This window comes from Leiobunum rupestre, chromosome 9 (genome assembly GCF_980474605.1).
Source record: "Leiobunum rupestre chromosome 9, qqLeiRupe1.1.hap1, whole genome shotgun sequence".
Classification (NCBI taxonomy): Eukaryota; Metazoa; Arthropoda; class Arachnida; order Opiliones; family Sclerosomatidae; genus Leiobunum; species Leiobunum rupestre.
Genome location: NC_143392.1, coordinates 42429278 through 42454973, shown reverse-complemented (window position 1 = coordinate 42454973; position 25696 = coordinate 42429278). Strand labels below are relative to the sequence as shown.

Here is a 25696-nt window from a genome sequence, read left to right as displayed (position 1 = left end):
AAATAACACTACCGATAATTAATAAATTAAAATTTTTACTAAATAACACTACCTTGAAATATTTAGCAATTTATAAATTACTAAATAAAACTATCTAGAAATATTTATTAATTTATAAATTCTTAAATAACACTTCCTAGAAATATTTGGTAATTTATGAATTACTAAACCACACTACATAGAAATATTTAGTAATTTAAAAATTCCTAAACCACACTACATAGAAATATTTAGTAATTTAAACATTCCTAAATAACACTATAATGAAATATTTAGTAATTTATAAGTTACTATATAACACTACCTATAAATATTTATTAATTTATAAATTCTTAAATAACACTTCCTAGAAATATTTGGTAATTTTTGAATTACTAAACCACACTACATAGAAATATTTAGTAATTTAAAAATTCCTAAACCACACTACATAGAAATATTTAGTAATTTATAAATTCTTAAATAACACTACAATGAAATATTTAGTAATTTAAAAATTCCTAAACCACACTACATATAAATATTTAGTAATTTATAAATTCTTAAATAACACTACAATGAAATATTTAGTAATTTACAAGTTACTATATAACACTACCTAGAAATATTTATTAATTTATAAATTCTTAAATAACCCTTCCTAGAAATATTTAGTAATTTATAAATTGCTAAATAACAGTACATATAAATATTTAGTAATTTAGAAATTCCTAATAAACACTACATAGAAATATTTAGCGATTTATAAATTCCTAAACAACACTACATAGAAATATTTAGTAATTTAAAAATATCATTTAATATCTGTAATAGTTTTATTTATTAGTTCATGTTTCATTTCCGTCGCACAATATTTCTCCCGAAAGTTATTTCGAAAAATGCAACAGCAAACTGCAAATGTATGTATTCCAACGAATAACACAAGCGCATTAGGAAGCTGAACACTTCTCTCGTAAGAGATATATTATATACTTTAGATATCAGTAATAATCTCCAAGGAGAGCGTTTAACTTCTTTTAAAATTATCCCTTTTAATTCGAAGCAATTTAATTTATTTGATATTTTTATTACGATCCCTAATGGTAATAACGGGTTCGGAATGCCGGAAGACGAAAGCCGGTGGTGGCAGTGGTGAAAGTTTCTTGACTTCGAGCCAAAATCGATTAACATAACCGGACATTAAAAGAAATTCAGTCACGCTAGAAAACTCGTGGCCTAAAACTTGTAGCCTTTATTTTTTCGCGGAGTGAGTCATGGCTTTAGCCCGTGGCACTATGTTTTGATATACCCCTTACATGTATTTCAAATCCCAAAGTTGATATGACGCTGCAATAAAATATAGCTTCCTCCGTGCTAAAATTTGATAACTCCAAAAATTGTAGTTTCGAAAAAATTCATTATATCTGGTGGTTTTGGGAAGTCGTGGAGCAGAATCGAAGCAAAGACCACAAGTCTGAAATTTGGGATTGTGCAAATTGCTTTCAATTAAATTTTTCATTTATTTTGTACCTAAAATCTTGCTACTGAAGATTTGCAATCATTGATGAGCATTTACACGAAACGATCAAACGACCATCAGTGTGCATTTACATGAAACGATCAAACGACCACCAGTGTACATTTATACGAAACGAGCAAACGACCATCGATGAACATTTACACGAAACGAGATATCGACCATCGATAAACAGTTATACGAAACAAGATATCGACCATCAATGAAAATTTACAAGAAACGAGCTAACAACCATCGATGTACATTTACACGAAACGAGATATCGACCGTCAATGAACATTTACAAGAAAGGAGCTAACGATCATCGATGAAGATTTATATTAGACGAACGGGAGATGAAACTGGTAATCCCAAATTCTGTTCTTAAGATTATGAAATACTAAAATCAGGATAGAAATACCAAAAATCATGAGTAAAAAATATTAAAATCGCTGTTGAAATCTGTAAATCGGCGAATGGAAAATTATAGAATTGCTATCAGCATCTCAAAATCAGTTTGCAAAATCTCAAAATAAGTGGAAAATCTCAAATCAGTTTGGGATTAAGCATAGCCATTTGGAAGTTTGAAAGAGAACTCCAGAATTCCAACTAGATTTTCAATTTTCTAAAATATGACCGTTTTCCTATTTCAATTCTACACGAAATTCGAGTTAGGATATTTGGTCACTGAGATTTCCTCTATTGTCCGTCTAAGGCCTCACAACCGGTTTCTACTTTTTCACCCACGCCAGACACGCCCCCGGAAAAAAAATTATACTTTACGTAGTGGAATTTCTACTACTCTTTTGAAGATCAACCTACACGGCACGGTGGTGGATTTCAAATAATAACGGTGACTCGGCAACTTACAGGCTGAATTAATTATTAGTTTGTTTTTGTTTGTTTAGAATATTTAAATGGGATTTTATTATTGAAACTAGTTTTTAAAACCTCGTGATTTAATGTTACTCCGTGAAAGGCACCTCATTGTGGAGGCCGTTTTTACACCAATTTTGTTTTTGCTAAACAAATTGGGTGTGGCTCTGCTCTGATTTTTGGCGTTATATTTGGGCTCATTTTTCGGGCTACAGTTATACAGGTTTATTTACGTAATCCAAACACGTACAGGGTCTATTTTAGTGGGCAGTTCTGCCGTATTTGAATAGTTACAAAATTTAGTACTACCCAAATATATTTGGTCTGAAAGTCATTTCGGGTAGTGATAAAATTGGTTTTGTTAACTTGATCTTTGCAAAAGAGACATAATTACCAAACTTAGCCCAAATTTGGTTATTCTAAAAATCCTTCAAATAGGTTTACCTGAAATATTTTTATATTTGTGGTACAAATTTTCATTTCAAATCAGAAATTTTAATATTAAAGTTATAGGCTGATAGTCGTAGGCCGGACGGCTGTTTCCCGATCTTGTTAACCTCTCCCACTTTTTAAATAAGTTTTTGAGTATAAATTCTGCGATAAATACCTACTGCGGAAAACTGAAATTGGCCCTTTAAATTTTGTTTACATTTTTCAAACGCTCTAGTACATATGTTATTATCTAATACTTTCGATTAATTATTGATTATTTAATTTTACTTATACATAAATGTAATATCATTTAAAAACTAGGTATTTCGTATTTCATTTTATGAATAGAAAACTGCAGTAAAGGCCTTACCAAATTAAAGCTATTTAAATTCTATTTAATTGAACCTCTTATGTTTATGACTAATGTCAATTATAATCTCAATAACAACAGAACTACGAAATTTCGTAATTATATTGCAAGAAAAGTCAGCCTACCGTAGCGTCCATATATTTTAAATGTATGAATAATGTTTTTCAGGATTTGAACCGTGCAAATTTATGTCTTTATTGATAACAACCCAGGTTTATAAAAAGCCACACGGCTTACAACACAGTTCGATTTTTTGCAACTCTTTTAAAATATATAATTATTTCCAATAACAATTTGTTCGTTTAAATACCGATTTTGCGTAATAAAGTAATATATATAGATGCCTATTAGTATAAAAAATCCTCACTTCAATTCTACGCTTGCCCAATAAACGCAACAATGTATGATTTAATCACCGCAAAACGTGTAAAATATTGCCTTAATCAATACATTTACTAAGCCTAACCCAAACTTTTTCGTAGTGCTTAATTAAAATACTGATTAATGACAATATTTTACATGATTTTCTTAAAGGCTGGTTTTCACTAGGGCAAGAACGCAAAATCGACTAGTATCGACGGGAAAAAATTGTGTTAGGCCTAACGGGGATTTTTTCCGTCGCTGATCTCCGTCGTGGCGTTTTGGGCCTGGTGAAAACCAGCTTCTATGCTTTTGAAGTTTCTTTATTCTATAACAAGTGCGATAACACACGAGCCTAAGCTACTTTATGTTAGGCTTTAAAAAGTACTGGGTAAAGAGCTACTCACACGAGCCAACATTTTCGCACAACATTGTTGTTCAATACGACTCGCAAACCATGAATGGGGAAAACTTTCCAGAACATGTTAACCAAGTTTTTATGACCAAGGCTTACTCCCAAATTTTAAAATCAAATAACTTTCGTACACATAATATTATCGAACTAAACGAAATAAAAATATTACTTTCGCGAAACTATGTTAATGTAATTTGATATATTTTGTTTTGAACGAAAATGCAACCTGCTTAGCAAACTATGATCCCCAACAAACTTGTGCAAAAATGTTGGTTCGTGTGAACAGGCTACTATTTGACACACCTTTTTCCTATAAATGTCCTTAAACGGTTATCATTTGCTTCTAAGAGAAGATTATACAATTGAGGGTGGGTATTTATTTGGTTTTATTTGAAGGTTGTCGTATTTTATGTTAACCCAACGGGTTGGGGTTTTCTACTAAAAATTCTTTGAAGGCGTTCAAGGGCTCTTCGTTCACCTCTTCGTTGTACGGCAATTCTTTCATCCTCTCCATCCAAGCTTCCAAAGCTGGGTACTCTTCCGTTACTATTTGATACTTGACCTGCAACAGGTAGCCAAAAAGTTAGGTTTCATTTCAGTACCGATTTAAGCCGTTAGGTGGCAGCATTAATATGGACTCGAAACATTTTGGTCACAGAATAACTGGGGTAAAATTTGTTTGAATGACATGAAATTTAAGACACAGTTGAAGTATCAGAGGTGGTAGGGATGATTAGATTTTAGTGCCAATAGGGGCCAATCTTGGTACATTTCGATGGTAAAAGCTCCTATGGTTTGGACAGTTCAAAATCGCATAAAATGTTAGAAGTATTAAAATATGTTTATTCTATCTTAGCGCTTTATTTAATGTCTATTTAGACCTCTAACCTCCGGTTATTTTATGACTTAAGCCTTATCTATTTAAATATATATTAATCGTAGCAAAGATATTATAAACCTCGTACCCTAGATTCGAAATAACAGCATCGCGTGTAGTCATTAGCGTTTACCCACTTCCAGCCGGAACTCCGAAATAAGTAGCTCCATAGTTACCATGGTAAGCAACTATAGATAAAAAAACGGCCAGCTTTGGTGACGCACTGTTCGCGTAATAATTCGCGCAAAAGGGCGTCATCAAAGTTGGCCGTGCTAGGACGTCACGTGCTTTAAGTGGGTAAACGCTTCTTTACAAAACAGTATATCAGAAAGCTCTCAGAGTTCGAATCTAGTACCCCTAGCTTTAGCACCTCTTTTTAAGAAATGTAGAAGTTAGAGTTTCTTTTCCTCTTCTATATTTGCTATTGATATTGCACTACACAAATTGCATTAAAATTACAATGAAATTGAAATCGTTGTTTTTAAAATGATATAAATTCGGGTTGGGATTAACTCTCACAAATGTTTCAAAAGTTACGAGTTATGTTTGGCAATTATAAATTTTAACTATTGTGACGTTGAATCTTATCCACAAATTGCTTAAGAGGAAGTCCTTAGAGGTTCGATTTAAATGTTTTTATTTATACTAGATGGCGCTAGTTTCTCGTTTTTGACGGGAATTCAATAAATACTTATTGATTCATTACAGAGCTAATTCTTCATGAAAAAATTATAAACAAATGTACAATTCATGATTCTGCATTCGGTAAAAAGATGCTAATTTTTAGATAATTTAAAATATTTAAGTGGGCGCCACCTTGTAATACTTCGGTTATTTTAAAATTGTCCTTTAATGGCGATACCCATGAGAAAGCATCTTCTATCACGTCAAATTTGTATCCAGTGGCGTAAATAATGGGCCAGCAGGACCCACGTCTCGGACGGGCCCCCAAAGAATAAGGGGCATCAAAAGATTTCAAAAAAATAGTCCTCATCAGGAATCCATACCTCTTCTTGGAATGCTAATCCTGCCGTATCGCGATGGTAAGATCAATCTGAGGGCTTTGGCCCCGCCTACGAAATAAAAAATCCCCTTTGCGCGCGCTCCCCTCTCACATTGTTGTTTGTTAAGTTAACATAATGACGTCAAATAAACCGTCAGCCACATCGAGACGATAATCTGCCGCGATAATCATTCCTAGTAGAGCTATGGATTCCTGTCCTCATGGTAAGAAACGAGTCAAAGTCCTATCGGTCTATTCTAGTTATATTAAAGATAGACTCACCTCGGTGAAAGTGATTTGGGCGTAAAATCCAAAATCGGCTAACGTGAGTTCGTCCGAAGCGACGAACCGGGTGTGGGACAGGATCTTTTCCAGTTCGGACAAACACACTTTCAAGGCTTCCAGCTTCTCCTCGTCCGGTTCCTCACCTTTCAAAATTTGAGGGCACTGCCGAATGACTCTGATTAATATTTTCAACTCTAATGGAACCTAGGAGCCACAAACACCAGGAGAACGCAGGTAGCCTTTAAACACGCTAACGCAGTGTTGTGTACAAATTTCATTGGACGAACCTTTACGCTGAACGTTTTACGGAAATGGGGAAGACAATTTCCGAAATTTCCCCTTCCGACGGCAGCAGGCGCTAAAGCGTCTAACCAATAAAAACTGTACGCAAGAAAATGCACGACTTTTGACGGGTTGCGTTCTCCTTGCGTGGGGTGCTGTGTTTGTTGCTCCTATATGGAGCTGTTTGGGAGCCTTTCTTACGGTGAACTCCCCCCAGGGTTTGTAGAAGGTGGTCACATCGTAAAAGATCATCTTGTCTACTTGCGCTCTGAGAATGGGCTCCGACGGATACAGTGCTCCTTCGGGGTCGTACTTGTTCACCAAGTACATCATTATTGCGCGACTAGAAATAATTCACTTTAACTTATTGATTACTAATAGTGTTACTCAAATCGCTACATGCAGGCTTAGCAATATTTATTTAATAATTCATTGTAAAAATAGTTATTTATTCAAATCGATAGATGGCGTTTGCGAACATTGAAAGTAGCGTAGAGCACGGACCAAAAATCTAAGGGGGACTCACTTTTCCCGATATTTTGACACGGTAGGCGTAGCCTGAATCGGAAGGCTTACTGAGGTGCATCTTCTAAAATTTACGAAGCCTAATCATTTAACTGACAACAACGGCGCCATTTTGTCAAAATTGAACGTGAACGCTCCAGCTTCTCTACGAAACATTGCCGGAAATCGACGCCAAGTTTGTCCACATATAACTAAAATTAGCCGTGATTTTCTTATTCCCAGTATTAACGTGTGCTTTTTAAAGCCTGAACGGTGAGTCCCCTTAGATTCTTGGCCCATGCGTAGAGTAGAAAAGCTTTGGTCCCATTCGACCGAAATCCCATTCGTTCGAAAACGATTTAACATTGAGTCCCAATCGATAGAAAATACCCCAACTGTGCGGTTTACAGCCCAATTTTGCACGTTTATATTATTTTTTATAGTACATCAAATTTCGTTTTTATGAGACGTTTTTTAAATAGGTTTACTTCTTATATAAATAAGTGTTGATAGTCTTATTGGAGCCAGTTAGCTAAAAGTCGCGTTAACCTTACTCGACGCAATTGCTACAAACTTAACCATTCCCATTAAAAAATGAAATTGTTCGAATTATTGTATTCTTGATATAAATAAAAAGTTTAAAGCATAAATATATTTATAAAAGCGCGCCACCCTAGGGAAGTGAGAGACTAACCTAACCTAACCTAACCTAACCTAACCTAACCTAACCTAACCTAACCTTACCGTTAGTACACCTGTAGCAATTTTGTTTAGGTATAACGTTTTTTGCGTACCCTGCTATATCTCGGGGCAGAAGTAAAAAACAAAACAAAAGGTCCCAATGAACCGAATCCGCCTTTTGGGCTATATTTCGGAAACATATTGAATTCGGTCGAATGGGATTTCGATCGAATGGGAATATACCAGTAGAAAACTTCCGAGAGCTTTAAGTTTTTAAGCGGATTTGTTTACCAATATATAATTATTGAACTAGGAAACTAAGACTCGGCAAAAGTGAAAACTAATATAATTAATAAATTTAATGTATGTAAATTTGAGTAATATTTAATAATGGGTTTTTGACGTATGCATTAACTCTTCAAAAATAATAGAATTACCTCTCCCATAATATAAATCCTTCATCGTCAATGGTTGGTACTTTGTGAAAGGGGTTAATCTGTATCAATTAATTTTCCATATCAATCAATAACTCGTCAATCTGGATAAATGAAATAAACCACGAACCGCCATATACTCCTCGCTCATATGTTCCCCTTTAAACAGATCCACCAATTTGATTTCGACATCCAATTCCAATTGTCTGGCGGTCATCAGAACGGCCCTGCATGGCGCACTAGGGTTGCAATGGTACAACGTTATAGGCATCTTCCAACTTGACGATGAGACGTTCACTGCTTGATATCTTAATCAGCTCTGAAGGCCTCTTCAATAACGACTCTTCTATTATACAAGACAAGGAGATATTTCTTCTTAACGCCCCTTTTAGATACTTTAGCTACGGTCTCGTATGACGCGAGCTGCGTCGTGTGAAGTTATTTCACCAGCTATGGGAATGATTAATTTGCTAGTGTCTTACAGCGCTCCGATCAGTAATGTACCCTGAAATACACGAACGGAGAGCATTGTTGACGAAAAACGCCTTTTTTCGTTTCCATAGTAACTCGTCTTTGCGTTTAATGATGATATATAGACCCTATAAGTAGGTCGCCTGGGCTGCCGCGTATGTTCCGTCTGGACGTTATAATATATTTGTTTTCAAGAGAATGATTGGGAAAATACCCTTAATCGAATTTCTTTGATTTGTTTTTAATTCAGTCCCGATTTTTAGGCTTATCCTTACTAATTGGTATTTTGTGTCTTTGGGGCCCTGGATTCGATTGCGCGAGTACAAGTATTTTGAACCCGATTCGTTTAAAACATAGCTACAAGATTTAGGCATTAAAAATAGTATACGTAAGCCATCTTAAATTGACATTTTATGATTTTATTGATAGCGACAAGCTAAAATAAATTCATTTCTTGGTTTTAATTACTAATATTTCTAAAATCAGTATACAATTAATATTTTATATTGATTAATTTTGAATTTCTACCAAAAAATCAGTGGAAATTATAACGAAAATATGAAATCATAATGAAAATATGAAATCATAATAAAAATATGAAATCATAAGGAAAATATGAAATTAAAATGAAAATATGAAATCATAATGAAAATATGAAATCATAATGAAATTATTAAATCATAATGAAAATATGAAATCATAAGAATAATATGAAATCATAAGGAAAATATGAAATGAAAATGAAAATATTAAATCATAATGAAAATATGAAATCGTAATGAAAATATGAAATCATAATGAAAATATGAAATCGAATCAATGGAAATCATTTTATATCGCAATGAAATCAATAGAAATCATTTTATATCGCAATGAAATCAATAGAAATCATTTGAAATCGCAATAAAATCAATAGAAATCATTTCAAATCGCAATAAAATCAATAGAAATCGTTTAAAATCGCAATGAAATCAATATAAATCATTTTAAATCGCAATGAAATCAATAGAAATCATTTTATATCGCAATGAAATCCATATAAATCATTTTATATCGCAATGAAATCAATAGAAACCGTTTTAAATCGCAATGAAATCAATAGAAATCCAAATGAATATATGTAATCAATAGAAATCGAAATCAATAAAAATCCAAATGAATATATGCAATCAACAGAAATCGCATTGAATTCAATAGAAATGAAAATGAAAATATTAAATAGATTGCAAATTTTGGGATCATTATTCGGATTATTATCAGTATTAACGTTACTATTATCAGAAGTACATAATATTTATTTTAGAGATAAGTATTCATCTACCTATCCTGTTAATGGTATTCGGGTGACTCATGTACCTTCTCGTTGGACCAATAGTCGAAATATATCATTTTGTGATTTTCTAAGACGAAACGAAAATATTATGTATAATTAAATAAATATTCGTAGGCCATATTAACATAATGTTTTATCATATACACGCCAAAAATGTTGATTTAGATTTAATGGTCTAATAAGAGAGATTACAAATATCACCATAAGCCTATCATAAGGTCCCCATAAGCAAAGGTCAAGGCCAAATTTTTGACGATCACTTCCTAGTGGCTTCCTCCTCAACGATGCAAAATGCATTAAGAATGAGCGCGAACGTTCTTAAAATTAAACCACGCGGGAAAAATTTCCACCGCGAGCCCTTAACTCCGTGGCCAATGCTTATTCACAATTTTATCGCTCATTTCATTGTGAGCGGATTTGTTATTATGAGCGTAAATGAGCGGTAAAATATCTTTTTAAAAGAGCGCAAAACAAAAATTAGAGGAGCGCCAATTTTACCGCTCAAAAAAAGAGCGGAAAGAGAGGAGCGAAAATTTTATCGCTCAAAAAAGAGCGGAAAGAGAGGAGCGAAAATTTTATCGCTCAAAAAAGAGCGGAAAGAGAGGAGCGAAAATTTTATCGCTCAAAAAAGAGCGGAAAGAGAGGAGCGAAAATTTTATCGCTCAAAAAAGAGCGGAAAGAGAGGAGCGAAAATTTTATCGCTCAAAAAAGAGCGGAAAGAGAGGAGCGAAAATTTTACCGCTCAAAAAAGAGTGGAAAGAGATGAGCGAAAATTTTACAAAAAAGACGTGAGCGTGAGCGGCTCTTTGACGAAAATGCCCAACACTAATTAACACTTATCTTTGCAAAATCATTCATCAGAAACTAAAACTGGCTATTAGAAATAAGAGTTGTGTTTCTGTAGGCATTTAATTTTCAAATTTGAGTTTTAGTCGCGTTTTGTGCGGCATTTATCAACCCGAGCGTGGCTGCTCTACCAGTATGAGAGTATTTTAGATTTCGTTACTGCCCTATCGTCGTACGTTAATTTTCTTCTCGCATTGACAATGTAGGTAAACATGGGGCTCTATGCTAGACATTTACGTATGGGGTCCTTATGATATTATTAATTTCTGTTTTATGTTGTTTTCAATCGATAAATGATAGACCTACGATTTTCTAGCCATTGCAAAATGAAACTATTTCCCCCGAGTCATTTCTATCTTTCCCAATCAAGTGAAATTAACCGTAAACAGTCCGCAGTCAAACGTAATAACCGACCACATATCATTTACAGCCTACCGTCAATTTTACTAGGTCACCCGTATTCTTTTCGTAAGCTAAAAGCGCTATCGAAGGTAGATAAACCACTCTACAGCCTAACACGTAGTGCCAGGTACCGTCGTTGTTTAATCACCCTTGTTAACTTCCAGCCAAAGGTTTTTGCGTCACCATAGTCAGCTTATAATCAAGAAAATAAAATGAGAAATTTTTGTATGTACAAAAATATTTTATTAATTTCTTTGGTGGTGGTAGATGTTAAATTAAAATATAGAGACAAAAACGCTCTCAAAAGTGTATAATTGAAAGTGTATAATTGTACTTCCAAAAAAGATTTATTTTTTAAGGAATCCTTCGTCGAAAGCTCGGAGGGCCACTTCGTTGACTTCTTCGTGATACGGCAATTCCGATTTCAAAGATTTCAACCAAGCGCTGAGTTTCGAGTATTGCGTGAGATCGAATCCGAGTAGCTAAATAATTAAAAAAGAATTCGTTTAACGCCATACTGATTTAGTTCGGGTCAATGACTCTTATATCCGAGACTGTCGCCCGCCCCTGAGGGACGTGCGCGACCTAATGTTTACGAACAGTTCCCATGGGAACCAATAACCACGCTCGTTGCGTAAGATAGTTGCATAACTATTACCGAGAATAGACGATACCATTGAGTTGGGAATATTAATATAGAGATCCAATCCTCTAAAATGACGAGAAAACGTTATCATATGACCTGTGGCGCCATCTATTACTTTTGAAAAAATCTATTTTGCCGGAAAACGCGTCTTATTTGAACGAACCATTGAGAGATAGACGGCGCCACGGGTAAAATGATAAATTTTCCCGTCATTAGGGAGCAGACGGCAGCAGCCTTGGAAATAAGGTTTTTTTTTAACCTGGTCCATATGAATTATTAAACTGGTCCTTATGACCAGTGACCCCCTAGCTTATGAATTATTTAACTGGTCTCATATAAAATGTTCTAATGCCATTTATAAGCCTAAAAAACCTATATTACATGTTTAGAAGTTAGATTATGTTGGTAACATTAACTTTACACGTATTCAAAATAGTTAACTTTAATTTATGAGTACCACAAGAATAGTACAATATAGTACTATCTCACCTAAGACTTCTACCATAGCCTAGAAGACCCTCGTAATTTACCGTATTATCTCTCTTGTCCCTGGTCCGTTACCGCGTAGCCAGGGTAGCCTACCGTACTTGGGGGAAAGCGAGACTAGAGGATTGAGGGTTTGAGGCCGGAGGGGGTTAGACAGTCCCACTCATTTGAGGGATTCGAGCGAAGGGACTCTTCATAAAACCTCGGCGTGCGGCCGCGGCGGTAGTAAGCGGAGTCGCTGTACATAGAAATCCCGTGAATAGGGAAATCGAAATTGATATAAACCTTGAATTAAAAGGTCATCTCCTATTATTTGGAATTATTAAACTGGTCACCTTCTGTTTTTTTTTGTTATTATTTCGAATTAATAAACTGGACACGGTGACCACTGACCCCCCAAATTTTTAATAAATAAACTGGTCTGAGCAATTAATTAACTGGTCTTTGACCACCTGACCACCGTTATTTCCAAGGCTGGACGGCAGTATATATTTTTTAAACTTGTTTCGCGAAATATTGAAATCCGACGTTTTGATTGGACCTCTAGATTAATATTCCCAACTCAATGGCCAATACCACTGCCTATTTCGGTAAGATTATACTAGAGACTCAATCTTTTGTAAACTCCGGCCACAATAGACGAAATTTATGTCATAACGCAGCGCCATCTCTAAATTCGTTGATGAATAAGTATTTAGCAGAATACAGTTTCTAAGCCCAGCATACCTTCGCTAAATAATAATTCGGCAATTAATACATGGATGGCGCCACGCTAGAGACTAACATTTTTCACCTTTTCAGTGTGGGAACCTCTTTGTTGAAAGATAATATAGCCCATATTATCGAAATAAGAGATTTCTAGTTATAGCAAAATAAAATGGTTCAAACCTCGACGAAGGTCAGGGCTGAAAACACGGATAAATCCGCTAAGGTCAGGTGGTTTCCGGCCAAATACTTGTTATCCTTCAAGTACACGGTTTCAATCACGTTGAGTTGATTCTTGAAATCCTCCTCGTGTTCGGGGTTCTTAGGTTTGCCGTAGAACATCGGCCCATACTGAAACAAAAACATTGTTGCTATTAAAAATGTTAAAATTCTAGGAATTAAATGTTAAGAGTAAGAATTAAACGAAAAAGAGTAGAATTTCAAATTTGTTCAATGTCAAATGCTTGAGAGTACCCAAAAAGAAATTGGTGAAGGAGCCCTTTTTTAAATTATTGAAACTTTCAAAAACTATTAAAATAAATAAATACTTACGAAATTTTCAACCAAAGATTTGTAAAAACTTCCGATGTCGAAGTTCAAAACACGGTCAACTTGAGCCCTGGCTTTGGGGTCCTTGGGATACAAGGCGTTATCAGGAGCGTATTTGTTGGCCAAATAAGTCATAATACTACGACTCTCCCACAGAATGAAGCCGTCATCCACGATGGTCGGGACGGTATGAACCGGGTTGATCTGAATCGCATTAATTCATTAAAAATCAAATTAAATATAAACGAATAATTGAATAGTAACCTACCGCCGAAAACTCGGGAGTCTTATGCTCGTCCTTAACCAAATCGAGTCTCTTGACGTTAATGGGAATCTTCAAATGCTTGGCAGTCATAAGTACCGCCCGGCAAGGTGCACTAGCTCCCATTTGGTATAAGTCGATAGTCATGGTTGATAATTGACGACTTCAGCGGATCGAGAATCTCGAGTTTTGTCCGAACAGCGTGAGCGTGACGATGTAGATCCTTTGGAAGATGGACGCCGAATGACGTTGGCAGGGCGTCTCCTTTTAAATTAAACTAGTTGGAAGCAAGCCGGCCGGCTTCGAGCCGGGATAATGATGATATATAGACCCTATAAGTAGGTCGCCTGGGCTGCCGCGTATGTTTTGTCTGGACGTTATAATATATTTGTTTTTAAATGAACGATTGGGAAAATACCCTGAATCGAATTTCTTGGATTGGTTTTTAATTTGGTCCCGTATTTTTAGGCTTATCATTACTAATTGGTATTTTGTGTTTTTGGGGCCCTGGATTCGATGGCGCGATTAGGCCTTAGCCACGAGTACAAGTATCTTGAACCCGCTTCGCTTAAAACACAGCTACAATATTTAGGGAATAAAAATATTATACGTAAGCCATCTTAAATTGAAATTTTATGGTTTTATTGATAGCCACTAGCTAAATTAAATTCGTGTCTTGGTTTTAATTACTGATGTTTTAAAAATCAGTATACAATTAATATTTTACATTGATTAATTTTGAATTTCTACCAAAAAATCAGTTGGAATTATAACGAAAATATTAAATCATAACGAAAATATGAAATCATAATGAAAATATTAAATCATAACGAAAATATGAAATCATAATGAAAATATGAAATCATAATGAAAATATTAAATCATAATGAAAATATTAAATCAAAATGAAAATATGAAATCATAATGAAAATATGAAATGGAATCAATAGAAATCATTTCAAATCGCAATGAAATCAATAGAACTCATTTTATATCGCAATGAAATCAATAGAAATCATTTTATATCGCAATGAAATCAATAGAAATCCCAATGAATGTATGTAATCAATAGAAATCCCAATGAATGTATGTAATCAATAGAAATCGAAATCAATAATAATCCAAATGAATATATGCAATCAACAGAAATCGCATTGAATTCAATAGAAATAAAAATGAAAATATTAAATAAATTGAAAATTTTGGGATCATTATTCGGATTAATATCAGTTAAAACGTTACTATTATCAGTAGTACATAATATTTATTTTAGAGATAAGTATTCATCTCCCTATTCTGCTAATGGTATTCGAGTAACTCATGTACCTTCTAGTAGGAACAATAGTCGAAATTTATCCTTTTGTGATTTTCTAAGACAAAACGAAAATATTATGTATAATTAAATAAATATTCTTAGGCCATATTAACATAATGTTTTATCATATACACGCCATAAATATTGGTTCGTTTTAATGGTCTAATAAGAGAGATTACAAATATCACCATAAGCCTATCATAAGGTCCCCATAAGCAAAGGTCAAGGCCAAATTTTTGACGATCACATACCCGTTATTAAAAGGTAGGTATTCAAAATATGCACCTCCTAGTGGCTACGTCCTCAACTATGCATTTCTGAAATAAATTTCGCAAAGTGCATTAAGAATGAGCGCGAACGTTTTTAAACTCAAACCACGCGGGATAAATCTCCGCCGCGAGCCCTTAACTCCGTGGCCAATGCTTATTCACAATTTTATCACTCATTTCATTGTGAGCGGATTTGTTATTATGAGCGTAAATGAGCGGTAAAATATCTTTTTAAAAGAGCGCAAAACAAAAATTAGAGAAGCGCCAATTTTACCGCTCAAAAAAGAGTGGAAAGAGATGAGCGAAAATTTTACAAAAGAGACGTGAGCGTGAGCGGCTCTTTGACGAAAATGCCCAACACTAATTAACACTTATCTTTGCAAAATCATTCATCAGAAACTAAAATTGGCTATTAGAAATAAGCGTTGTGTTTCTGAAGGCATTTAATTTTCAAATTTGAGATCTAGACGCGCTGTGTGCGGTATTTAATTATCTACCAAGCGAGATAATATTTTAGATGTCGCTACTGCCCTATCGTCGTATGTTCTTCTCGCATGGACAATGCCGTAAATATGTGGCTCTATGCTAGACATTTACATACGGGGTGCTTATTATATTATTAATTTCTGCTTTTAGTTGTTGTCAATCGATAAATGATAGTTCCATTTTGCACTGGATAGAAAATCGTAGTTCTTTCCCCCCCCCCCCCCCGAGTCATTTTTATCTTTCCCAATCAAGTGAAATTAACCGTAAACAGTCCGCAGTGAAACGTAATAACCGACCACATATCATTTACAGCCTACCGTCAATTTTACTAGGTCACCCGTATTCTTTTCGTAAGCTAATAGCGCTATCGAAGGTAGATAAACCACTCTACAGCCTAACACGTAGTGCCAGGTACCGTCGTTGTTTAATCACCCTTGTTAATTACCAGCCAAAGGCTTTTGCGTCACCATAGTCAGCTTATAATCAAGAAAATAAATTGAGAAATTTTTGTATGTACAAAAATATTTTATTAATTTCTTTGGTGGTAGAAGATGTTAAATTAAAATATAGAGACAAAAACGCTCTCAAAAGTGTATAATTGAAAGTGTATAATTGTACTTCTGAAAAAGATTTATTTTTTAAGGAATCCTTCCTTGAAAGCTCGGAGGGGCACTTCGTTGACTTCTTCGTGATACGGCAATTCCGATTTCAAAGATTTCAACCAAGCGCTGAGTTTCGAGTATTGCGTGAGATCGAACCCGAGTACCTAAATAATTAGAAAAGAATTCGTTTAACGCCATACTGATTTAGTTCGGGTCAATGACTCTTATATCAGAGACTGTCGCCCGCCATTGAGGGACGTGCTCGACCTAATGTTTACGAACAGTTCCCATGGGAACCAATAACCACGATCTTTGCGTAAGATATTTCCACAACTATTACCGAGAACAGCCGAGACCATTGAGTTGGGAATATTAATCTAGAGATCGAAACAAATCTGCTCCCCGCGAAACAAGTTTTTGAAAATTACGAATGTGCCGTCTCCTCTAAAATGACTATAAAACATTATCATATGACCCGTGGTGCCATCCATTAATTTTGAAAAAGAAATCTTTTTGCTGAAAAACGCGTCTTATTTGAACGAACCATTGAGAGATAGACGGCGCCACGGGTAGAATTATAAATTTTTCGTCATTTGGGAGCAGACGACAGTATTCTTATTTAAAAAAAACTTGTTTCGCGAAATATTGATATCCGACGTTTTGATTGGACCTCTAGATTAATATTCCCAACTCAATGGCCGATACCACTGCCTTAGTCGGTAACATTATACTAGAGACTCAATCGTTTGTAAACTCCGGCTACAATAGACGAAATTTATGTCATAACGCAGCGCCATCTGTGAACTCGTTGATGAATAAGTATTTCGCAGAATACAGTTCCAAAGCCTAGCATACCTTCGCTATATAATAATTCGGCAATTAATACCTAGATGGCGCCACGCTAGAGGCTGTAACTTTTTTCACCATGGCAGCGAGGGAACCTCTTAATTGAAATAAGAGATTTCTAGTTGAAGCAAAATAAAATGGTTCAAACCTCGACGAAGGTCAGGGCTGAAAACACGGACAAATCCGCTAAGGTCAGGTGGTTTCCGGCCAAATACTTGTTATCCTTCAAGTACACGGTTTCAATCACGTTGAGTTGATTCTTGAAAGCCTCCTCGTGTTCGGGGTTCTTAGGTTTGCCGTAGAACATCGGCCCATACTGAAACAAAAACATTTTGCTATTAAAATAGTTAAATTCTAGTAATTAGAGAAAGAAAATGAGCCAGAACTAAAGAATAAAAATTAATTAATAAATAAATAAAGAAGGGAAAAAACATTGGTGAAGGACTATTTTTTTAAATTTGGTTAAAACGTATTTAAAGAAATATTTAATTTAAAGAAAATTTTAACAAATTTTTTATTAATAGCAAAATTACTAAAAAATACTTCGTAATGAAAGATAATGGAAATAAAATTGAAGGCTACATTTTAAAAAATATTAAGATACAGTGAAGCATTACTGAAATTTTAAGCCTTATTTAAAAAAAAATATTAGATACAATAAAGCATAAAATGTTCTAAAAATTGTTAAAAAAACTATAAAGCTGAAAAATATAAAAATACTTACGAAATTATCAGCCAAAGATTTGTAAAGACTTCCAATGTCGAAGTTCAAAACACGGTCAACTTGAGCCCTGGCTTTGGGGTCCTTGGGATACAAGGCGTTATCAGGAGCGTATTTGTTGGCCAAATAGGTTATGATACTACGACTCTCCCACAGACTGAAGCCGTCATCCACAATGGTCGGGATGGTATGAACCGGGTTGATCTGAATCGCATTCATTCATTAAAAATCAACATAAATATTAACGAATAATTTAATAGTAACCTACCGCCAGAAACTCGGGAGTCTTATGCTCGTCCTTCATCAAATCGAGGTTCTTGACGTTAATGGGAATCTTCAAATGCTTGGCAGTCATAAGTACCGCCCGGCAAGGTGCACTAGCTCCCATTTGGTATAAGTCGATAGTCATGGTTGATAATTGACGACTTCAGCGGATCGAGAATCTCGAGTTTTGTCCGAACAGCGTGAGCGTGACGATGTAGATCCTTTGGAAGATGGACGCCGAATGACGTTGGCGGACCGAGCGCGTCTCCTTTTAAATTAAACCAGTTGGAAGCGAGCCGGCCGGCTTCGAGCCGGGATAAAAAGTCGGATTGTTATCAGACCATTACGTCTAGATAGTTTTTTATTCCAGTGACGCGGTTTTCGTTCGAGCACACCTTCTTTTTTCTGCCGTTTCACGCATCCTGGCCCCGGGCCAAATCCTCGATAATTATTGCCCCGCATCGCTATCCGCCATTCCACGTCATGTCTACACTTACCCCCTTACAACTCCACTCCTCCCCCCCCCCTTTATGACCCGTCCCGGGCCTCTAAGTATTAAATATTTCTACATTTCATGGCAGATTTCGTTGAGAATAGTAGATTGCCTTGACTGTAGTTTTATCGAGAAAAACAAGCCCGTTCCGTTGTACAATAACTTACTAGCTTCACACCGTGCTGAAACTAACGATTTCAACTTTTCAAGGACTTTGCTTCGACACGCGTCAAAATTCTGATATATCATTTGATATTAAGGGCGAACCCTGTTCATTTTTAGTACATTTTCTACCACTAGATGGGGTAAGGACACCCTCAGCATCACATTGTATTGTTAGAGTAAGGCTGAAATAGAGATTAAGTATGCAGAGGCGAGTAAGAACCGAGGTGTCGGACATTCACCAAAAATGTGTACGGGATTCCAATAAGTATTGTTGGATTTCGGATTTATTTACTTTTGTCCCGGATTTCGGAATTTCTCGTCGAATATGGCGATTTATCATCGGATTTCGGGATTTTTTGCCAGATTTTGATATTTCGCGTTCGGATTTCTGGATTCCTTGCCGGATTTCGGGATTTCTTGCCAGATTTTGAGATTTCACGTCGGATTTTTGGATTTCTTGCCAGATTTTGAGATTTCGCGTCGGATTTCTGGATTTCTTGCCAGATTTTGAGATTTCGCGTCGGATTTTTGGATTTCTTGCCAGATTTTGAGATTTCGCGTCGGATTTCTGGATTTCTTGTCGGATTTTGAAAAAATCCAGACTGGATTTCTTGGAAAGTGTACCGGATTTATTTGAATCTCCGACACTGAAGCTGTTACGTGCTTAGAAGTGTTGAAACTAATAAATAATATAAACACAGAATCTCTAAGACCCTAAAAGTATCGAAAAAGATTGGCAGTAATATGAATTAAAACACCAATTTCAAATAATTTTATAAAATAATTAAGGATTGAAATAGAAAATATTTTCTGAACAGATTTTAAATTATTACCTATTTAACTAAATAAAGCAAATCTAATCCCTTTATCTTAGGCTATCCTCATTAAAAAATTTATTTAAAAATTGGAATTATACTTTTAGCCACTAGGTATATGCAAAGTTGGGCCGTAAGCCAGTAACTGGCGATAGTTACGTTGAAAACAATCAGTAACCCAAGTTAGCAGATCATTTTAGGTTATTTAGAAATCAATTATTGAGTTGATGATTAGAATTAAATATTCTAGAGTAGATGTAAAAAATATAGATAATACTAAAAAATCCGTACGCCCTATTTGAAAATTAAAAGTATGTATATTTTTCCTTAATTTAACTTTCAACGACAGCTACCACATTAGTTTTATTGCATTAGCTTCGTTTAAGAGAAATTCTGGTGCATTATGTAAAATCCCCCCTAGTCTGGTTCTTTCGTTGATCAGCTGAACTATCAATGCAGGCTTCACAGAGTGTACTTTACCTTCTGACATAGCTTTGATTATACGTTAAGGTTAGCATCATCGTAGAATTTCCCAAGCCCTAAAGCAACGGGAAAGGTTCTTCTGAAATTAAAAGGAAATTACGCCAGACGCTTTTCCATTTTCCCGTTCGTTCGGGGAAACCTTTAGAGCCATTCCCCGTTTGCGGTGACGAAGCCGTGACGTTACAATACATTTTAACCAATGAAATTACGCAAACTCATCCCCCGATACTGATATTTATTCCGGCGTCATGATCTCGGAAAATTCTCGAAGATTTATAATGATTCTTGCACGCGTTGATGGATTCCCTTCCCCCTCGCGGGAAAAATATTTGGTTCTTAAGAATGTGGTATTTTTTTGGCTTTTGTGTAGAATACGATGGCCTGTATACAGGGTGTGTTTCTGGCGTAGTTTGATGTTTATTTTGATGGGACTTGTACGTGTAAAATGCGAGTGACTGCGAGTGACTCATCTAGGAAGTTAGCTTTGATCTTTTCACGCTTCTTATTTACATCCTGACATAATATCTTTTTGTAATGATGCTGGGGAGATTAACTAAAGAATGTATAGGTAGTACCAGAAGCTTATAATATACATCTTACGATAGAAGTATTCATTTGATTATACTCTTATTGTTATTCGATTAAAACATATGTACCTTCGCCGGCTACCGTTGAATTTTTCAAAATGCAATTTGGAACCTATATAATACAAAATACATCATATACTAACTATTACCAGAAACTTATAGGAAACTTATGATAGGAGAATCCACCTTGGGTGTTACGTAGCAGCAACAAACCGAGGGGCAGTTCACTTTGATGATTAGGTTTGCAACCTTATTCGATTAAATTCGATTAAGATGATTACATGGATTAAATAACGATTAAATCAGTATTAAATCACTATTAAATCGAGTTAGTGAAAAAGTCGATGAAATCACGATTAAGACGATGAAATCACGATTAAGATGATTAAATCACGATTAAGCTAATTAAATCGCGATTAAGGTAATTAAATTGCGATTTAAAAGAAATAAGATCGTGATTAAATTGATTTAATTGATTGATCACGATTAAAAGCTGATTTCGTTATTAAGTGGATTAACTTTTGATTAAATCAAGATTTAAAAGAATAAATCAAGATTTAAAAGATTAAATCAAGATTTAAAAGAATAACTCAAGATTTAAAAGAATAAATCAAGATTTAAAAGATTAAATCAAGATTTAAAAGAATAAATCAAGATTTAAAAGAATAAATCAAGATTTAAAAGATTAAATCAAGATTTAAAAGATTAAATCAAGATTTAAAAGATTAAATCAAGATTTAAAAGAATAAATCAAGATTTAAAAGATTAAATCAAGATTTAAAAGATTAAATCAAGATTTAAAGGATTAAATCAAGATTTAAAAGATTAAATCAAGATTTAAAGGATTAAATCAAGATTTAAAAGATTAAATCAAGATTTAAAAGATTAAATCAAGATTAAAAAGATTAAATCAAGATTAGAAAGATATAATCAAGATTAATAAGAATCAATCAAGATTAAATTGGACTAACAATTTAATCGAGATTAACACGATTTAATACATTTAATCGAGGGGGGTTTGTTGCTCCTAACTGTTGCAATGAAACACGTACCTTCACAGGCTTGACGCCGATTCTAATGGACGTTAATTTTCATACTACCATAAGGTCTACCTAACCCCCGAGTTTCAACAAAATCGGTGATAACCACCTCGGTAGTCTCCTTGTAAGTTAAGTTTACGTTTGTTCAATAAAATTTGGTAAAATTCTTCGAAATTAAGTTTGTTTTTTAATTTTAGAAATGTACGCCGAGTCAAAATGACATTTGTGCTTTGCGCTAAGCCCCATAAGTACATGTTTCATTATTTTCGTTCTAATACAATTGCGAAATTTACCGAGGCGTAATATTTACAGATCCTGTTTGGTTTACTCAGCTTTCAATGTAGCTGCGCATCACCCATATAGTTTAAAAATTATTATGTATAAATGTATAATATCAGAAGAAAATGTTTAATAGTATTTAAAATACATTATAAGTGAAGCTCAAATTAAGTTTTGATTGATATCGGATCTTTTTATTAATTAATTTAGTTTTAATTTTTCTAATTATGAAACCGTTTATGCCTCTTTATCTTGACAAATTGTTTAATAATTTGCCTGCATAGGTAGTATAAACTAAAATTTAAATTAACATTAATGAAATTTAATTCCTACTCGTAATTTAGTTTGCTCGGAATTGGGTTTTATAGTGAAATTACCTTTGTGCATTTTAAAAATAGTGAGTGATTTAAAAAATTAATTAATCGAATTATTTGATTTAACCATTCTATTTAATCATTTGATTTAACCATTCGATTTAATCATTTGAATTAACCATTCTATTTAATCATTTGATTTAACCATTCGATTTAATAATTTGATTTAAGCATTCGATTTAATCAGTTAATTTAATCAGTTGATTTAATCATTTTATTTAATCATTTTATTTAATCATTTTATTTATCATTTTATTAAATCAATTTATTTAATCATTTTATTTAATCATTTTATGTATCATTTTATTAAATCAATTTATTTAATCATTTTATTTAATCATTTTATTTAATCATTTTATTTAATGATTTTATTTAATCATTTTATTTAATCATTTTATATAATCATTTTATTTAATCATTTTATTTAATCATTTTATTTAATCATTTTATTTAATCATTTGATTTATTCATTCGATCTAAGCATTCGATTTAATAATTTTATTAAATCATTTGATTTAATCAGTTGATTTCATTATTTTATTTAATCATTTGAATTAATCATTTGGTAAAATAATTTTATTCAAACCAGACAACCCTGATATAAATAATTGCGTTGTTAATTTGGTCAAATATACGAGAGTCTTAATTTGGAGCATATCATTTCTATTATTTATCTTTCGTTTGCGATACGAATGTATTTCTGTGGAGAACGCCTTCATTTTCGTCTGGTGGGGTCGTTTATCTTTTATTCAAGTTCGGTAATCTCTAGATAACTTCCCATTAAATTCGTACGTTGATTTCAGTACAGCTTTGCGAGTGTTCAATATTGATAATGGTTGAAAACGGAGTGAGATGGGAATGGAAACTTTTCGTGACAAATTAGACATCCATATCAGAAAATACATGGTTTATAGATTATCTAAAACGTCGTAAGTTTATTTCGGTCAAATTTGCATTTCGCAATACCGTACTGAGATGTGATAACAGGGATAACAATATTTCGTACTATAAAGGTGTTCGAAAAAGTCTAGGAATATTAAAACTATCTTAAGAAAAGTTACGACAAAATAATAATTTGAAAATGATCTAGAAAATGACTCTGAGGTCGGGGAACTAACCTGAAAAGACAATGAACTTCGGTAATTCTGAAAAATTATTGTTTTGAAATTTTTATTTAATTAATAAAAATGTTTCAAGTGGAAAATGGCCTTATATAGAAAGGTCACCATAGCAAACTCTTTAAAATGAATCCAAAAATAATAATCGAAAAAACCGGATAATATAAATCATACCAGATACACCAAATTTAAGGTTTTGCTACACAGAAATTAGAAATTTAAAATAGCACTCAAAATGCTAGAAATAAATCTAAAGGTATTTAAAAAAATTCCAATACAAAATTCCATAAATTTCAAAAATATCAAGCTCGATTTCAATAACCATTAATTACAAAATTAATTTAAATGTTTCTTGAGTTTGAATTATTTGCCGTAAAAAAATATTTTTTCTGAAATAATCTCAACGCTTAAAAATTTAGGAGCTCAACATTTTTAACATTTTCTTCCTATTGAAATGTTGATGCATACCGATTAAAGTTTTGAAAAGCGTAAAATTCAACCGCTTTTTTGGTCAATAGCACGCGAACGAAACGGGAATGGCCTCCCAGAAGTATAAACAAACCAGGACACTATCTTCACACAAATATTCATTCGGGTTAAAAGAGAATATGTATCCCCAACTATAGCCTCGATTTTCATGATATATCGATGATATTCCCCGCCTACAGGCGATCGTGCCGGAGTGTCTCCCCCCCTTACCGAGAAAAAAGGGGAAAGTTTACCCTTTTAAAAGCGTAGGGGCGTGGTTTTTCTTCCCGGGGATCACGAGGCTAACGTACATTCAAATCATTGAAATCAAGTGATGGTAGCTTTGGAATCGCAAGTTGAAGATGGGGTGATTGTAAAAAGCGGGCCACAAACGCGTCCAATAATCGTCCCTGGCGCTCACTGGCGCGTGATTTCGATGTTGAGATTGATGTGGCTGCTGGTGGTGGTAGTAAACCCTTTGTTGATGCGCTAGTTGAGAGGTCGTGGCCGGTCTAGCGTAACCGTTAGCGTCCACTACCGTTGGTTGGTAATATCCGGGCGATGATTCACCAGCCGGTCTTCTACGTAATTGAATAGACGAGACGGCGGAATTGGCATAGATTGGACGTTGCGGTCGTCGGTGCCGCTGAGGCTGGGGCTGTCGCGACACCACGTAATAGCCGCTTATGTCTGGAACCAAGTTGACCGTGATTGGAACGCTTCGGCCGTCAAGGTCATCCATAGGAGGAGGCGATGGTTCTTGTATTGTTGGTCTTTCCGGTTGCGGTACCGGCGCTCCGTACGGGAACCACGGACTGGGATGGAACTGTTCTTCGGTGTATATCCAAGGATTATTGTCGTAGTAATATGGCGAAGGCCCTGGAGGGTAGGGGTTCACGTACGGTGGTATCGGTACGAAATTGTTGTTTTGGTCTTTGTCGCAGTCTGCATCTTTTTTCTTTTCGTTATTGTCTTTATTTTCGTTGGTGTCGGTTGAATTGTTAGATTCGTCGAAATCGGTTTCGTTACGGTCGGTTTGGTCGGCGTGATGGGTTTCGTTATTATATATTATGTTTGGGTCGGGAAAGGTTTGGTTTTCATGACGAGTTTCGTTATTATCTATTATGTTTTGGTCGGGAAAGGTTTCGTTTTCATGAAGGGTATCGTTATTATCTATTATGTTTTGGTCGGGAAAGGTTTCGTTTTCATGAAGGGTATCGTTATTATCTATTATGTTTGGGTCGGTAAAGGTTTCGTTTTCATGACGGTTTTCGTTATTATCTATTATGTTTTGGTCGGTAAAGGTTTCGTTTTCATGACGGGTTTCGTTATTATCTATTATGTTTTGGTCGGTAAAGGTTTCGTTTTCATGACGGGTTTCGTTATTATCTATTATGTTTTGGTTGGGAAAGGTTTCGTTATTATCTATTATGTTTTGGTCGGGAAGGGTTTCGTTATGATAAGCATCATATCCTTGGCTCGATTCGTTATAATTGGTATTTTCTCCATGACGAGTTTCGTTATTATAAGTATCATCTTCATGACGAGTTTCGTTATTATAAGTATCATCTTCATGACGAGTTTCGTTGTGGTCCTCGCTGTGTATATCATTTTTCTCGCCCTCGACATGTTGAAACGGTTTCTTCCGTTGATTGAT

The 25696-nt window shown here is 34.6% G+C and overlaps 2 protein-coding genes across 2 annotated transcripts; both read right to left on the bottom strand.

Moving 5' to 3' along the window:
• Positions 1-3398: 3398 nt before the first annotated feature.
• Positions 3399-13962, bottom strand: LOC149927905 (uncharacterized). Its single transcript, XM_090157883.1, has 9 exons — positions 13721-13962; positions 13456-13656; positions 13087-13254; positions 11421-11548; positions 8145-8322; positions 8018-8076; positions 6597-6738; positions 6111-6275; positions 3399-4510 (listed from the first exon to the last, which is right to left on the bottom strand). The coding sequence occupies exons 1-9, from the start codon at positions 13859-13861 to the stop codon at positions 4361-4363; spliced, it is 1332 nt and encodes a 443-aa protein (XP_090014009.1). The 5' UTR covers positions 13862-13962; the 3' UTR covers positions 3399-4360.
• Positions 13963-16288: 2326 nt separating this feature from the next.
• On the bottom strand, positions 16289-18480 carry LOC149927904 (glutathione S-transferase 1-like). Its single transcript, XM_090158904.1, has 4 exons — positions 18222-18480; positions 17957-18157; positions 17381-17548; positions 16289-16550 (listed from the first exon to the last, which is right to left on the bottom strand). Exons 1-4 carry the CDS (start codon positions 18360-18362, stop codon positions 16416-16418), a joined length of 645 nt encoding a protein of 214 aa, XP_090015030.1. The 5' UTR covers positions 18363-18480; the 3' UTR covers positions 16289-16415.
• Between the last annotated feature and the right edge of the window lie 7216 nt (positions 18481-25696).